The sequence below is a fragment of the Salminus brasiliensis genome, chromosome 13 (genome assembly GCF_030463535.1).
Source record: "Salminus brasiliensis chromosome 13, fSalBra1.hap2, whole genome shotgun sequence".
Classification (NCBI taxonomy): Eukaryota; Metazoa; Chordata; class Actinopteri; order Characiformes; family Bryconidae; genus Salminus; species Salminus brasiliensis.
In genome coordinates, this window is record NC_132890.1 from 19657515 (window position 1) to 19673564 (window position 16050).

At 38.6% G+C, this 16050-nt stretch overlaps 1 protein-coding gene across 6 annotated transcripts in view; it reads left to right on the top strand.

The window, feature by feature from the left end:
• LOC140574749 (structural maintenance of chromosomes protein 6) overlaps nt 1-16050 on the top strand; it is a 65395-nt gene that overhangs the window by 16794 nt on the left and 32551 nt on the right. For 5 of the 6 annotated variants that reach the window (XM_072694689.1, XM_072694687.1, XM_072694690.1 and 2 more), the window contains 6 exons: nt 2046-2165; nt 6961-7080; nt 7171-7317; nt 10321-10409; nt 10491-10655; nt 14067-14245. In XM_072694689.1, coding sequence (XP_072550790.1) covers nt 2046-2165; nt 6961-7080; nt 7171-7317; nt 10321-10409; nt 10491-10655; nt 14067-14245 — 820 coding nt within the window. The remainder of the gene's footprint in view (nt 1-2045; nt 2166-6960; nt 7081-7170; nt 7318-10320; nt 10410-10490; nt 10656-14066; nt 14246-16050) is intronic. The other variant, XM_072694688.1, reaches the window with a different exon arrangement.

A 16050-nucleotide genomic window follows, 5' to 3' on the forward strand; every position in this document is an offset into this window, starting at 1 on the left:
ATGTCTCTGTGAACATCATGTTGCTACACTCCCGGTATTCGCTCTGATTTTGCGTTAGCGCCGTCAGCTCGTCAATAGAACGGTATAAACAGTTTCCTAAATCCTTCAGGAGAAAGCTTTTTAAGATCATATAACAGTGGCTTTAAAATCTCATCTAAGTCAAACTGTTTAATATGGTAATGGCAAACAAGTAAACCTAATAGAAAATAAATAAATTTTTAAGCTATGAACAATATTTTTCACCCATATTCCAACTGTATAGTAAATTGTGCTTGTATGTGCTGGTTGTGCTTAGGGCCTAGGGGATTACATGCTTCAAATTCATCTTTATAAAAGTGTAACCTAAGAGCTTGTGGGTGATTCCCAAAATAAAGGCCATACCATAACATCGTCCTTTTCGCATTTTCATTGATATTCATTCATATTTGGAGCTGTAGAAGAAATGGCATTTGTGCTCTCATCCTCATCCATGTAGTCCATCATTGTCTACAGTACTCCTACTTTGAAAATGTCCACTTACTATCATTGAGGCTAAAAGTTACTGTAAAGTTTGCTTCATGAACAATGGCAGTAAACAGAATTAATTTAAATGTCCAGTGTGAAGGCTCTCCAAAAGTATTTAGGACAGCAAAATGGGCATGGAATGGTTGGCAGAGATTACTTAAAGTTGATTAATTTAGTTACTGTTGTAGACAGAGGCTTGTCTCCAGAGAGACAGAGCCTTACTGACTTTTCTTCTACATACTCATTTGTAGATGGATATCCAGGAAACTAATTTAAAACAATAGTTCTTAGCCTACATAGTTTATGCCAGAATACTTACATGCTATACTAAGCCATGCTGTCATATAGCAGTTCTTGTGATCTATGGCATAAATCAAACTTTGGACCTGCACATTGAGGCCACCAATAGCAATAATTGTAAAACAATAATAAGTGTGATTATTATTTCAGAGTTTTTATTTTCTGAGCATGAAATGACATGACAGGTGAATTAATTGTATTCAGGTTGTGATTTTTAAGAATAGCACTACTTTTTGTTAAGAAATATTAATTAAAAAATATGCAACCATAAAGAGCAATGTAGTTAAGCTCAGAATACTGCCTAATTACACAATTCATTTCACTGTCCTATGTACAAAATGTGGGACTAAACTACAACAGTGCTTGAAATTTGGCAAGTACTTCTTAAGGGGTGTGCTAGGTGTTTCCTATGGTGTCCCAGGTGGTTACTATGTGGTTGCTAGATGGTTGCTTTGGTATCTCAAGTGGTTGCTTGAAGTTCCACCTAGTTCCACCCATCCAATCAGTGTCAGTGTAAACTCAATACTACCTTAAAAGAAGTTCCACCTTAAAATTCAGTGCTACTCAGGCACAATTCCACCTTAAGTGTGCTGCTGCTGCTGAGCATTAGGCTGTGAGCATGGGAGACTCAACATTCCCTCAATGCATTTCTATGCATTTCTATTTTTTTTATTAATAACAATAAATTGGATCGGATCGACTCCAAAAATACATAGCAGACCACACAGTGTGATCTACGAAACAGCGTTTGAACTGTGTCTATACGTTAAGTGGTTCAGGCTGTATTAATTGCACAAATGTGTGGAAGAAACAAGAACAATTATAATAATAATAATAATAAGAAGAAGAAAAAGAAGTAAAGGAATGGCAATATACAGTGCTTTTCAAGCAAGATTAGTTTATGTACAGATATCCTGACATTGTCTTGAAAATATTTATTTGTGCAATCCAAAATTCAAAGGGTTCATTAAGAATAGTAAGATGTCCTGGTCCCAAGGCTGCAAAGCAACCTAAAACCATGCTATCGACTCCCCCATCCTTCACAGTTGGAATTGGTTCTTATGAGTTTTACCAAACATGATGCTTTTTTTTGTTTTGGATTTATTGGCCTTCCAAATGGCTTCTGGCTTATCCATGTGATCTTTAACAAACTTCACATGAGAACAGTGTGTTCTTTTTAAAGAATTATGAACTATGTTGACACCCCCCCCCCCCCCCCTCTCTTCTTCCCCTTCATAAAGACATTGCAGGAAATGCGACGTAAATACAAGGAAAAAGAGGAAAAGTATAACAATCTGGCCTCGCTTGATGAAATGCAGGAGAAACTGGAAGAGTTAAAGCATCAGATGGCCTGGGCACTGGTAAGATTTTTTTTATGTTATGCTTAAACAGACTTTTAATTTGATTTTCTTACTCATTTTGTGTGTTCATTTGATTTAGGAAACACAATTTCACAAAGTTCAATCTGCAGTTGCAATTTATTTAACCATTTCTTTTTTTTGTGAAAAACATTACATGTGCACCAGTCGGAAGATACAATATTATAAACATATTACAATTTAACTGCCTCAGAAAACAAGATGCAATACATGCCTAGGGGAAAAGAGCACAAATATTAACAGTCTTGTGATATTTTCAGATTGTTACTTTATTAATTAAAAAAATACCTTGTGTACCACAGTAATGTAATGTCACTTGAATGTTCCACAGAGGGAAAAGCCATATAAAATCATATTTTCATTCAAGGTTGGTTAACTTTGATTAAGTGTGTAAGTGTGATATTAATGTGACTGTTTACTTCTTAATAAAGTAGGCAATACAATCATTATTGCTAATGAAGGCCAGGTGATTTACATATTTTTAATTGAAGCTGCAGCAGATTTTAGTTCATTTAGTGTGCTAGGGGAATCGAGCTGTTCTGCTTGGATACTGATTGAGAGATTTAAATGATCTAGAAATAAGTGCATGATCTAGAAATCATTGCATGTCATGTCTTCAGGGGCTTTGAGTTTGTACAGGTTAGAATAATAATCGTAAAGAGAAAGGAGGATAAACACCTCCTTACGACAACCTTTGCTGGCATCGAAGTAAGTGAATGTGTGATTGTTTACGTTTAAAAGCAAGGAGCTAGGCTTGATTGTAAAAGGTGATTAATTATAATTAATTAAGTGTAGCAGAATAAACAAGGAAGCATTGAATGCCATTTTATTTGAGGGTGGACTGACCAGGTGAAAAAAAGGCTGACTCCACTCCTTCAGGAAGCCTTAAAATGTTTGACTATTGTGGATCAGCTCAGTCAATGCCAAGGGCTTGTGTGTATTGTGTCAGTGCTGTCTGAATTTCGCGTAGGTGCTGTTTCTAAACAGGGCAAACATTTCTAAAGAGAGATCATTGGGAGGGGGTCATCTTGAGGATGAAAGGGAACTAACATGTAAATTGAATTATGGTGACATTATTAACCTCTTCTACTCAAAACCAATACAACTCTGCCTTGTGTAGTGAGAGCAATGGTTCCCTTATTTAGTCTGGTCTGCTGTGGTATTGTTGTTATTGATCTATTGAGTTATTTATTAGTAGAATTTTAGATTCTCCAAGCAATTTGTGAGGAATTCACTGATGGGAACTCCACCTCCACTAATTCATTATTGCCTTCAATGCTGCCAGGGCATGTCGCTCACTAAATTGTCTCAACTGTGCTGTCCCTATATTTCTGCGAGCACAGCTAATAACTAGCATGTAATACTAGGGCTAAGGCCTGTTAGCTTAGCTAATCTGTTGCACATGTTTGGACACAAACTGACTAATGGGAAATACCGGAACCCGTATATGGTGAAGACCAGAATAAATCCCTTTCCTACGACACTAAACACTTGGTGATGAAGGCATTAACTCCAGCTGTGGACGGTAAAGCTGAGTGAAGTTTAAAGGGTTTAAATGATGTCGCCATATTATGTATGACAGGAACAAGAGCATCACTGCTGTGAGCCAGCCCATTTGTAGTGAAACCTTAGCCTGTCGAAATGCCTATAAATATACATTATGGTACCAATAAATACAATAGGGTAGGTGTGGTATGCTGTTGTCCATTAGTTTGCATTCAAATTATTTAGTTAAAAATATTACATACCATGAGTAGTTTAAAAAGGTTAAAAGTGAAACACTGTAAGGGCTTTATAGTTTGTTTTTTTTTTTTTTGTTTTTTTTTTTTTAAAAGCAAAATCAATAGTTTTTATTTATTTTATACCAATTACAAATAAAGATAAACAGTTATTATATAGCCTTTAGTATATACATATTTTGCACAGACCATTCTTTTTTGGGAAAGCCATGCCTTCATTTCATCTGTTTTATTTTTCTGATTCACATAGAGAGACCATCACATATTCACATAGACATCCCAGCATAACAGCAATCCTATCCCCCTCCTTAGAAGTTCCCTTCAATGTTGGAATACATTGTATTGAGACTAGTCAAATGATAACTAAATGACAACTAAACTTTAAATATCATCACAAGTCGCTCATCTAGTTTATGGCTGTTTATTATTTTACCTAAAATAAAGTAAAATAATTTATTCGAATACACTGCACAAAAAAAATGAAGGGAACGCTTTAACAACACAATATAACTCCAAGTAAATCAAACTTCTGTAAAAATCAAACTGTCCACTTAGAAAGCAACACTGATTGGCAATCAATTTCACATGCTGTTGTCCAAATGGAATAGACAACAGGTGGAAATTATTGGCAGTTAGCAAGACGCACTCAATAAAGGAGTGGTTCTGCAGGTGGGGACCACAGACCACTTCTCAGTACCCATGCTTTCTGGCTGATGTTTTGATTACTTTTGAATGTTGGTGGTGCTTTCAATATGTGCCATCCTGGATGAGCTACACTACCTGAGTCACTTGTGTGGGTTGTAGAGTTCGTCTCATGCTACCACGAGTGTGAAAGCACCACCAACATTCAAAAGTAAATGTTGTGCAAAAAGTGCTGTGGCAAAAAGGTTTGTTGTGTCTGTCAGTACAAAAGGAGATGTGGAGGAGGCCGTAGGAGGGCAACAACCCAGCAGCAGGACCGCTACCTCCGCCTTTGTGCAAGGAGGAACAGGAGGAGCACTGCCAGAGCCCTGCAAAAGGACCTCCAGCAGGCCACAAACGTGCATGTGTCTGCACAAACGGTTAGAAACCGACTCCATGAGGATGGTATGAGGGCCCGACATCCACAGATGGGGGTTGTGCTCACAGCCCAACACTGTGCAGAATGCTTGGCATTTGCCAGAGAACACCAGGATTGGCAAATTTGCCACTGGTGCCCTGTGCTCTTCACAGATGAAAGCAGGTTCACACTGAGCACATGTGACAGACGTGACGTGTCTGGAGACGCCGTGGAGAGCGATCTGCTGCCTGCAACATCCTTCAGCATGACCGGTTTGGCAGTGGGTCAGTAATGGTGTGGGGTGGCATTTCTTTGGAGGGCCACACAGCCCTCCATGTGCTTGCCAGAGGTAGCCTGACTGCCATTAGGTACCGAGATGAGATCCTCAGACCCCTTGTGAGCCCATATGCTGGTGCGGTTGGCCCTGGGTTCCGCCTAATGCAGGACAATGCTAGACCTCATGTGGCTGGAGTGTGTCAGCAGTTCCTGCAAGATGAAGGCATTGAAGTTATGGACTGGCCCGCCCATTCCCCAGGCCTGAATCCGATTGAACACATCTGGGACATCATGTCTCGCTCCATCCACCAACGTCACATTGCACCACAGACTGTCCAGGAGTTGGCAGAGGTCTGGAAGGAGATCCTCATCAGGAGCATGCCCAGGCATTGTAGGGAGGTCATACAGGCACGTGAAGGCCACACACAATACTGAGCCTGATTTTGACTTGTTTTAAGGACATTACATCAAAGTTGGATCAGCCTGTAGTGTGTTTTTCCTCTTTAATTTTGTGTGTGACTCCAAATCCAGGCCTCCATTGGTTAATAAATTTGATTTCCATTGACTATTTTTGTGTGATTTTGTTGTCAGCACATTCAACTTTGTACAGAACAAAGTATTCAATGAGAATATTTCATTCATTCAGATCTAGGATGTGTTACTTGAGTGTTCCCTTTATTTTTTGCATGAGCAGTGTAATTGAACACAATGTTAATATGAATAAAAGGAGATGAATTAATGTATTTATTTATTTATTTAAATCGAGGACCCTCTTTTAGCAATATTAAGGCGAGCCATCAAACACGCACTGCACAGCTTGATTTAGGGTATGTCAATGTGTCTTTGCTATCGTAATGATGAGAAAAGTGTGCCTTGCGTGGCTTGAAACTGGCAAAAGTCTTTTTGTCTAATTAATCATGGGTGTGATTTGGCGGTAACGTGCAATAAACCAATCATCCTGTCACTTGCCATTCCCATGAAGACCCAGGTGCGGTCTGACTTTGGCAGATTTCTATTTCAATGGCGCATCGCGCACAGTCTAGGAATTAAATTTTATTTTGTATTCTGTTTATTGTTGAAGTTTGCATAGCTGCCAACTGGCACATGCAATGGGTTTGTGCACTCATGGGGGTGTACAGGCATTGGACAAACAATTCACTGCCAAGATAGCAATGACTGACTGAAAGTCTGACTGTTGATTGTTTTCAGTCAGTGGCACACCTGTATTTTCAGTTGCGAAGATGGCAATACGGCAGAAATTTACTTGAACAGACCTAATTTCAAGACCACCACGCCCATCGGTGTAAATCTATTCGAATTGCGTCTTGCACAGACCTTATGTGCTTTTTTATTTATTTATTTTTATGTCTGATGGCTTTGCATTATTTTGCAAGGCACTGTTTGTCTGTTTAAGTCCCCAACAGTTTCTAAATTAATTAAAATTTAAATTAGCAGTCACAAAACTGAAAATAAGAATAAGTCACAATTCCATTCATTCTTGTTCCCAGTTAAATAAACTTGTATTCCATGGGATATCCTCAGCAACTCTAAATTGTGCTTGTGTTTAATAGATACTGCATATGGTATATGCTATAAGGTCCAATATATATATATACATGTACATCTGTAAAGATTATGTATTGTTACAAATTGTGTAAGGTGCATAATTGATTTTTGAACAAGACCTTTATGCCTTTCTATTTCCTTCCAATGTGTACTTTAGGTGACTGAAATGGAACAGGAAATTCAGCGCATGAGAGAGAGGATTGCAGAAGAGGAGAAATCTACAGCCAAGTTTAACCAGAAAGTGGAGGAGTGGAAGGTAATTTTCCAAATGTTGACTGTACGTTGTTATTTGTTATTTATACAATAGCATTTATTTTTAGCCCACAGCATGATTTCATTCTAATTATGTTAATTCTACCCCACCCAGGAGAAAGTAGCAGAGGCTGAGCAGAAATATAAGCAGTTTCACAATCAGTTGGAGTGTGTTACTGAACGCGTACAAAAACTGCAGCCTGAGTGTGGCCAACTTCGTAACCGAGCCCAAGATTGCAACAAAGCCTTCCGAACAACAGAGGTACTGTAATGGTCATTACCCATTAGCACTGCTACTGAGTAACAAAATGAGTGTTGTTACAGATAATTATTGATTCCTATTCCTTATCCTGTGAACATAGTTTTTTTTTTTTCTGGAAATGGATTTTAGAGGCCTAAAGTACCAAAGCAGCATCAACACTATTTGAAAGTAATTTCTGAACATCAACATCAGTGTGAAATCTGCAGTGAAATGTTTTGATATACTTAAAGCCTGTTTTGAATTATATAAGACAACAACCACAAAACCCTCAAAATGGTATTGTGCTAAAAGGTAGATTTTCATAAACACATTGAATTGATATTTTGGTCGATATTTTTGTTGTACTGACTGTGTGTGTGTGTGTGTATGTATAAATATTTTTTTTTTTTTTTTTTTTTTTTTTTTACATACATTGTCGTACATGAGACAACATAAACTAAATAAGAAGTATATAATAAGTAAAAATAACTACTATAACATCTATAGCATAGCAATGTATATACACTATGTATAACATGCAAGTGAATGTGCAACATAATGCTGAGCAGGAAGTAATATAATAAGTGATTAATGTTCAGTGAAAGTCGTGTGTGTGTGTGTGTGTGTGTGTGTGTGTGTGTGAGTGGCAGTCCTAGTTGCTGTCCTGGTTCAGGGAAGTGGAAAGAAGCTCCTTCTTGTCGTTTTTGTGTTTGCCTTCAGGAAACGAAAGTGTTTCCCAGACAATAGAAAGCATAGTCCATTGTTTGAATGACTGAGGTCCTTCACAAACTTCCTGGCCTTGGTCCAGCATCGCCTTTAGTAGATGGTCTGCAGGTGAGGAAGCTCGGCCCGAATGATGTGCTCAGCTGAACACACCACCCTCTGGGGAGCCCACCTGTCCTGCTTCCCTGTTTCCTATGAGAACACTTTCGATGGTGCAGGTGTACAAGTTCGGCAACACCTTGGAGGGCAGTCTAAAGTCCCTTTTCGTCAGGAAGTTGATTTGGAAAAACCATGTTTTTACAAGATGTTTACTCCAAGGCACTAAAACTGTCTTCTCTTTCCACTGCAGCTTTGTTGATCCAGAGTGGTAGCTCCTCTCCTGTGTCTTGCTGCATTCCATTATCAGCTCTTTTGGCTTGCTGATGTTAAGGAAGAGATTATTGTGGCACTAGTTCTTTAGATGTTTAATCTCCTCTAGGCAGGCCTTCGTTGTCAGAGAGCAGACCCATCATAAATATCATCAAGCTTTACAATGGTGGTCCAATGAGTACAGGGGTTCAGGACACAATCCTGGGGGCTTCAAATCTGATAGTGAGGGTGAGTGAGATGTTTGCCCTGCTTGAGATCTGCACTGCTTGTGGTCTGTCAGTCAGTGTTAGTAGCATTTTAACAAAATTTACCTAGTATCCTGGCTGGGGTTTCTTTGGGCCAGGAACAATGATGAATTGCTTAAAGCATGTTGGAATGATGTTAGTTAAACGTTCAAGCTCACTTACCTTAAGATTTGACAAAAGTTGTTGTTATTCCCAGAATACGCATCAGAAACACTGAATATCGGAAATGAAGGGTATTTATTTGCTAGGAACACCGTTCAAAAGTAAGATATGGAAAATTAACTATATACTTGCAGCCTGATAACTAACAACGTGCATAGGGTTGTTAGTTCTACAATCCCCCTAGTTTGAGCTGGAGAGCTGCTAACTGATTCTTAACATCACTTTACCTGGGTTACAGATGGGGGACTGTGCCTTTTAAGGTTTGTCACAGTATGCCAAAAAGAGATTAGTTGAAACTTAAGATGTGGACTTTCCCTTCCTGTTCGACTGGAAGTACTTATCATTCTCTCTGTGATGCCCCTTCAGCCTGTTATGTCTACTTTTCACTTCCTTGCTCTGTCCCTGCGACGTGAGCAGTGTTGAGAGTTTAAAAAAAAAAACAGGCTTGCTTGGGTACACCACAATTTACCAAACCATCTGTGAGGTCCTCTTGATTTAGCACACGGGCACCCCAAAAGTGTGACATGGGTTTGCACAAAAAGATGAAGATGGATGTGCAAAAAGAGTGAATTAAAGACTTGATCTTCTGTAAGAAATGGTAGGTGATTAGATTCGTTTTCCCTCTGTAAGCAGGTGCATTGGTGAGTGAAATGATACTAATTCATGCAAGAACTTGTTGCTACTTTTCCTAGTGGGGCTTTCTTGGTCTGGACGTCCTGCACCTAATGCAAAAAATAAGCAAGAGTAAGTTTTACATTTGTGTTTGCAAGAAGAAGCAGAACCTAGGCTGCAATAAGCAGTCATCTTCAGACTCAAAGCAAGAGGATGCAGAGGAGGCATCTGCTCTTGAAAATGTGTTCTCTTGTAAGTTGAGGTGGGGCCTTAGGTGCAAGGACCCTGTCTCCAGTTCACTAGTTATACCTTTCTTGGGCCATGTTTGATAGATACTGAACACTGCATGTCAGGAAAAACTAGTTGTCTAGTTGACTAGTGTTTTGCGAGGAAATTTGTCATTTTTGCCATAGTTTGTTCCTCTGAGCATTTCATTAAATGTTCTGTTCTTAGCTGGACAGGGTGGCAGGTTTATTTGCTGATTAATCAGTGAGCTGAGTGGACGAGGTTGTTTGAAAGCAGGTGTCGAGTTAATCTTACTGTTGTCTTTGTTCTGGTTGTGATTGTCAGCTGGTTGATTAATTCCTCTAGTTCTTCCAGGTCTGTGAGATAAAAAGATTTCAATGATGGGTTTATTGTAAACTTTGAGCTGTAGGTTGCCATCTTGTCTCATGCACTCACTCTCATGCAAATAATTCTGGAAGGGACTGTGAAGATGCGGATAGCTTAAATGGCAAACGTAAGTAGCTACCCACCCATTGGTTATTGTAAGACCACAGCTAGCCTCTTCAGTACTATGCATTGAAGTATACGGATACATAGCTTTTTCTGTAGACGTGGGTTCTCGTGAAGTAGAGCTATCAAACGAGCAGTACATGCATATCTAAATAACCCAAAACATTTGTGTTTTTAGGCTGCCTTTCATAGGCAAAAGACTGTTGTCAGAGACTTGGAGAGGGACAAAGAACAACTCACCAAGCGCATCAGTGAACTTAAACACAGGTATGCACACCGAAAGCAAACATGTACAACTGTCTTTTCTGTGCCATTCTATGTGACTGATATATTCATTTCTCTCCTCAGTATTACTCAGTCAAGTGCAGCGGACAGTCAGGCTCGTGTAAGACAGATGAGTCGCCTTCAGTCAGAGTTGGATGCTCTAACTTTCCAGGAGTCCACGTTGGCTCAACAGATCGATCAGTTTCAGCAGGCTTGTACTAGTGCCAAGGACAAACTTAGTAGAATGAGGTCAGTAAAAACTGTTTTTGGATTATGGGTTCTTTTGTGCATATGGACATCACCACATTGATGGTCTAATTGTCCGTCATGGTTTGGTGCATGCAATTCCTGTAGTGCCAGTACTGACAGTAATCAGTATCCACAGCTTCCACAATCTCCACAGCTTTATAGTATTAAGATCATCTGAAATGGTATAGTTTGTTTTATGTGATTCTTGCGCTACCATTTAACAACAAAATTTTAATGTGAACTGAAATGGAAAACCAGCACTATAGTTGACAATACAGATCAGAACAAGATTAAACAAATTAGAGACAGAACTTGCTGATGTAGCATCTAGGCTAAAGCCAGATGCTTTCATACACTGACTCATGTTTTTGACTTGCTGTTTACTGCATACATTTGTCCTGTCGATCCAGGATTCAACAAACTGGTATGCGACACAGCCATTTCCCAGTAGATATCAAGATATTTAGAACCATGTTAACATGGATTGCTTTCTAATTTGCAAGCTCATGTGTTCCTAAACTCATAAAAAAACACGTGTTCTTCACTCAGTTGTGTTGGTTCTTGTTAATAACACTAGTATTACAGAGCTGAGCTGAAACAGTTATGGTTAGCTTGCTAGTTATCCTCTCTGAGGTAATGTAACTTCATACAACATCAAAGCAGTCACACTTACCTTCACTTTACATTATCTTGCTAACTTGCTTACCTTGTGATGTACTATGTACATCATATTTAGCACAACAGAGTACATGTAGAATCTGTTGTATCAAATCAAATGTATTTATATATATATATATATATATATATATATATATATATATATATATATATATATATATATATATATATATATATATATATATATTTTTTTTTTTTTTTTTTTTTTTTTTTTTTTTTTTTACAACTGTTGTCACAAAGCAGCTTTACACAATCAGTAATTAGTAAAAAGACAAGAAATCAACAACATAAGAAGACATGAAAAAGACCCCAGTGAGCAGCCAAAGGTGATGGTAGAGTAATGATGGTTAATAGTGGTAAAATTAATATTGGCAGATAGTTAAGAGTCCATTTAGGTTTTAACATGGTCATTGGGCAGGTAGCATTGGTAGGAGGGTGGTCGTACAGCTGGTCGTGCATTAATTACTTTACGTACATTAATGTTATTCACACAGAGTCTAAAACTGAAAGACTGCGAATTCAGTCAGAGCCTCCTCTATTTTCTTTGCCATATGAATATGTTAAAATCAGGCTGACCAATCAGAGCTCCAAAGAGACTAAAGAAATGAGCGTCAAGATGGTGGCAGAATAGCTCATCTTGTTCATAGTGGAACACAAAAGCTTATGACGAGCAAAATGCTGACTATAAAATCCAGTTTAAAGAAAATATGTGGCAGAGCATAGCTGAAAAGCTGGCGAGTGACTGAGAGTAACACGCAGTCGCTGGACCCCAAACTCCCCGAACATACCAAACATACATACATCATTCAGCTTTAGTTCTTGAATGAGGTGGTGGAACTCCCAGTGGTGTTATCTTTTCTGTAGAATGGGGTAAACCCAGTGTTTGCATCGTTTAGCTGCAGTGCTTAGAAATAAAATGTTATCTATCATTCATATATTCTTCATTTTCTGGTATCTTCCTGCGAGTGTTTAGACAAAATATGTCACATCTGGTGTGAAGGCTTGAAAATGTTGAAAATGATAGTTTGCAGTTTGAATAGGCCTTAAGCCGGTATCAAGCTGAACATTTGTTTTGGAGATTTCAGCTGTTTAAATGTTTGCCAATAAACATTTCTCTGGATGTTGTCTGGTTGTCAGGAAGAGCCATATAACATTACATCATTTTCTGAGGTCTTAACCTTAAAGACATTTTACATGTAAAGGATTTAAACAATGTTAGAACTAATTTAGTCTTTGGGAAGGTTTGGATAAAAAGAGATTTGACTGAGAAACAAAAGCATAACATATGCCAAAACCTGTGACCAAACCAAAGACTGTGTAAAGGATGTAAAACGCTGGATGTCGCACAACTTCCTTCTTCTAAACAGTAACAAGGATTTCCTTAGAACAGCAGAACGTTTGCTTCACTAGACCCTTGTAATCAAAATTGGTTGTCAAAAATGTCCGCCACCGCAGAGACTAGCTTTATCCAGACCTTGAAAGTCAAGCAACCCACCAATCTGAGCTGAAACCTCAGAAGAAGCAGGTGAAGGCCATCTCCATCATCACAGAGAACAAATTTTCAGGTGCCAAAGTCTATGCACACTTCAACCTGCATTTCTGAGTAGTCATAGCACTCACTTCCGTTAGGCTGAACTTCGTTTATAAGTTTATCATTTTATCCATCTATGAATAAAGTAATTAAGTATAATATCTAAATAAATATAATAACGTAATTAAAGTCAGCCAGAACTACTGCTTAGATACCTGGTTTGTAACTGAATTGCTAATCTATATTCAGACTGGAGTGAAATATACTGTTTTCCTTCATTCAAAGTGTGGTGTACGGATCCGAAAATTGTCACTGTCCAAATACTTAAGAATTTGACTGTTTTCTGCTCACTTTAGCATCAACTCGGGGTCTGAAAGAACACTACTTACTGTGTGCCTTTGTGCAGGCATTACAATGTGAACTGACTAATTCTTCAGTTCTATTACTGTGACTCAGGCTGCCTTTAATGGAACAAAAAATATGAAAAATGTTTTGGGTTTGAGCTAGTGAATAGGAGTGTATAGATTGTGCACATTAAAACATTAATATTTCCCTTAGAACAGTTTTTACTAGATTTTACTGCTCCATCCACTCTCTAGTTCACTTTTTCCCCTCAACATCTTGGATAGTGTAGTGTAGTGTAGGATAGTGTAAATGCTGTAAGAGTTTTGGAGACAGATAAGCTCTCAGCAGAATGTTTTTAGTGTGTAGATGGGCATGTTGGCTTGACCAGCAGGATATTTATCCTTCCCATCAAGTTGTGCGCTCTCTGAAACTTTGGCTACAGGTGGAATTTGGTGCAAGACAGAACAATATAAGATATCAGCTGTACCACTTGTGAGCTTGCCAGTAAACATAAACAAACATTTTATAAGAAATAAATATTTTGTTTGTCTGTTTCTAATTTCCTTTAAAATAAAAGGTATTTATAGAGGTTTCCGTGCTTAAAAATTACAATGATGTCTTATCTTTAATGGATACTATTCTCAAAAAGCTTTTTAAAAAGGTTTTATTAGTATAAGCCTGAATGTTGTGTTGTTAATTTGACATTGCCTTTTGTATCTCTTGACAATGTCTTTTAAAAGTTACATAAAGTTGTGATTATGCTATACTTATTGAAATTTTGTGTGCTTTGACCCGGCTTCCTTCTCACATTCTTTCTTTGCTTTCTCTTGGTGGCTCTATGTCTCCCCCATCTGTAGACGAGAGGATCAAGACTTGCTGCGTTCTTTTGAGGCAAAGCAACGTGAAATGACTGCTTTGCAAGGTGTTCGACATGGTGGAATCCGCCGTTTTGGAGAGCAAATGCCAGCATTTTTAGAAGCCATAGAAGAGGCTTATCGCAGAGGACAGTTCCGGAAAAAACCTGTTGGACCACTTGGTAAGACCAAACAATATATGCAAGAATGTGAGAAGCACAAGTATTGTAACAGTGAAAACAAGTTATTGATTTTTAGTCATGATATTTGTCAGGCCAAAAGAAATTATACTGTTTAATTTTTTCCTGATCTATGATAATCAGCACTACACTCAGCACTCAATACAATCAGCACTAGGACAATATTTAAAAAAAAATGCAGCTTTTGTTAATACATGTTCTTACAAAGCAGCTTCACAGACATTCACGGCTATGGGTGACCTTGGCTTCAAAAGCACAAAATACAAATTTTTAATAGCATAAATAGTTAAAATTACCATTAATATTAGTGTAGTAATCTAGTGCGGTCTTCGGCTCAAGACCATAAATGAAAGGTCTCAACCTCGACCGATTTGGTATTGTCTCGGTCTCTGCGTCTGTCTGACATTCAATTAGAAACTGATAATTTTTTAATCGTTCTTAAATAATCACATTTAAGTGTGTAGAAATCAGTGTGCTTAACAGCTCTGATCTGTTTTCTCCATCAATGCCACCATATATCTTACGACCACAGCCATAAGTTATACTACACCATGATTATTATATTATGATTTAAGAATCAGTACAACAGTTTAGGTGATTTGGTGACTTTTATCAATAATTTATAAACAGTTCTAATCAAAGGAGGATGTGAGTCTTGGTTCCTCCCAAGCTTTCTTCCTCAAGCTCTGAGGGAGTTTTTCCTTGCCACTGTCACCTTTGGCTTACTCACTGAGGGTCTTAGATTTTCATGTCTTCTTATGTTGATTTCTTGCCTTTTTACTAATTACTGATTGTGTAAAGCTGCTTTGTGACAGCCACCAAATTTGATTTCATTATTGGACACACAGCACAAAGACATTGTACAAAGTGTACAATTGCATTTAGAGATTTTTTTTTTGCACTGCAAAAAAAGCAATTTACAAAAACGTCACTATTCACTATTAACCAGATGTAAATGCCTACATTATTTAAGAAGAATCTGCCAAAAAATGAAGAGACCACTGCAAAATTTTATGATTACGGAAGGTTATTCACAGGTTAAGAGCCCTTCTCTGACCAGTGCTTCACTTGGTCTGCTTGCATTAGCTTTTAGCTTTTCAGCCTTGCTTCCATATTCTCCTAGAGATGCCGTTGCATTTCTCCATGAAAGGCTTTCACTAGTGGGCTGGATCAAGACTGTTGCACAACAGTTTTGAAATTGACCTGACAGCCCTGTTTTACACCTGTACTGTAGCTATGCCAAGGTAATATACAGTTTCGACCTTTTCCATTCTAAAGGGAATCATTAACCAACGCCATTGCTAGTATTTGTAATACCAAGTTGTAGTCATGGGGAATTCTGTAGTCATGGGGAATGTGAGGTCGCTCCCCAATAAGATGGACGAGCTGATGGTGCTAATGCGACATCAGAGGGAATATCGGGAGTGCAGCATCATGGTGTTTACAGAGACCTGGCTAACCACGCTGACTCCAGACACGCACGTATCTGTGGACGCCTTCACCTCAGTTGGGCGGACAGGACGGAGGAGAGCGGTAAGAGGAAGGGATGCGGACTGGCAGTATTTGTGAATGATAGATGGTGTAACCCTGGGCACATCACTATTAAGGAACAAATCTGCTGTAAGAACCTTGAACTGTTAGCCGTTAGCATGAGACCGTACTATCTTCAGAGGGAATTCTCGCACGTTATCGTGATGGCTGCGTACATCCCCCCCCTCTGCTAATGCTGACTCTGCTTGTGATGTCCTGCACTCAGCTGTGTGCAGGCTGCAGACACAGCACCCGCA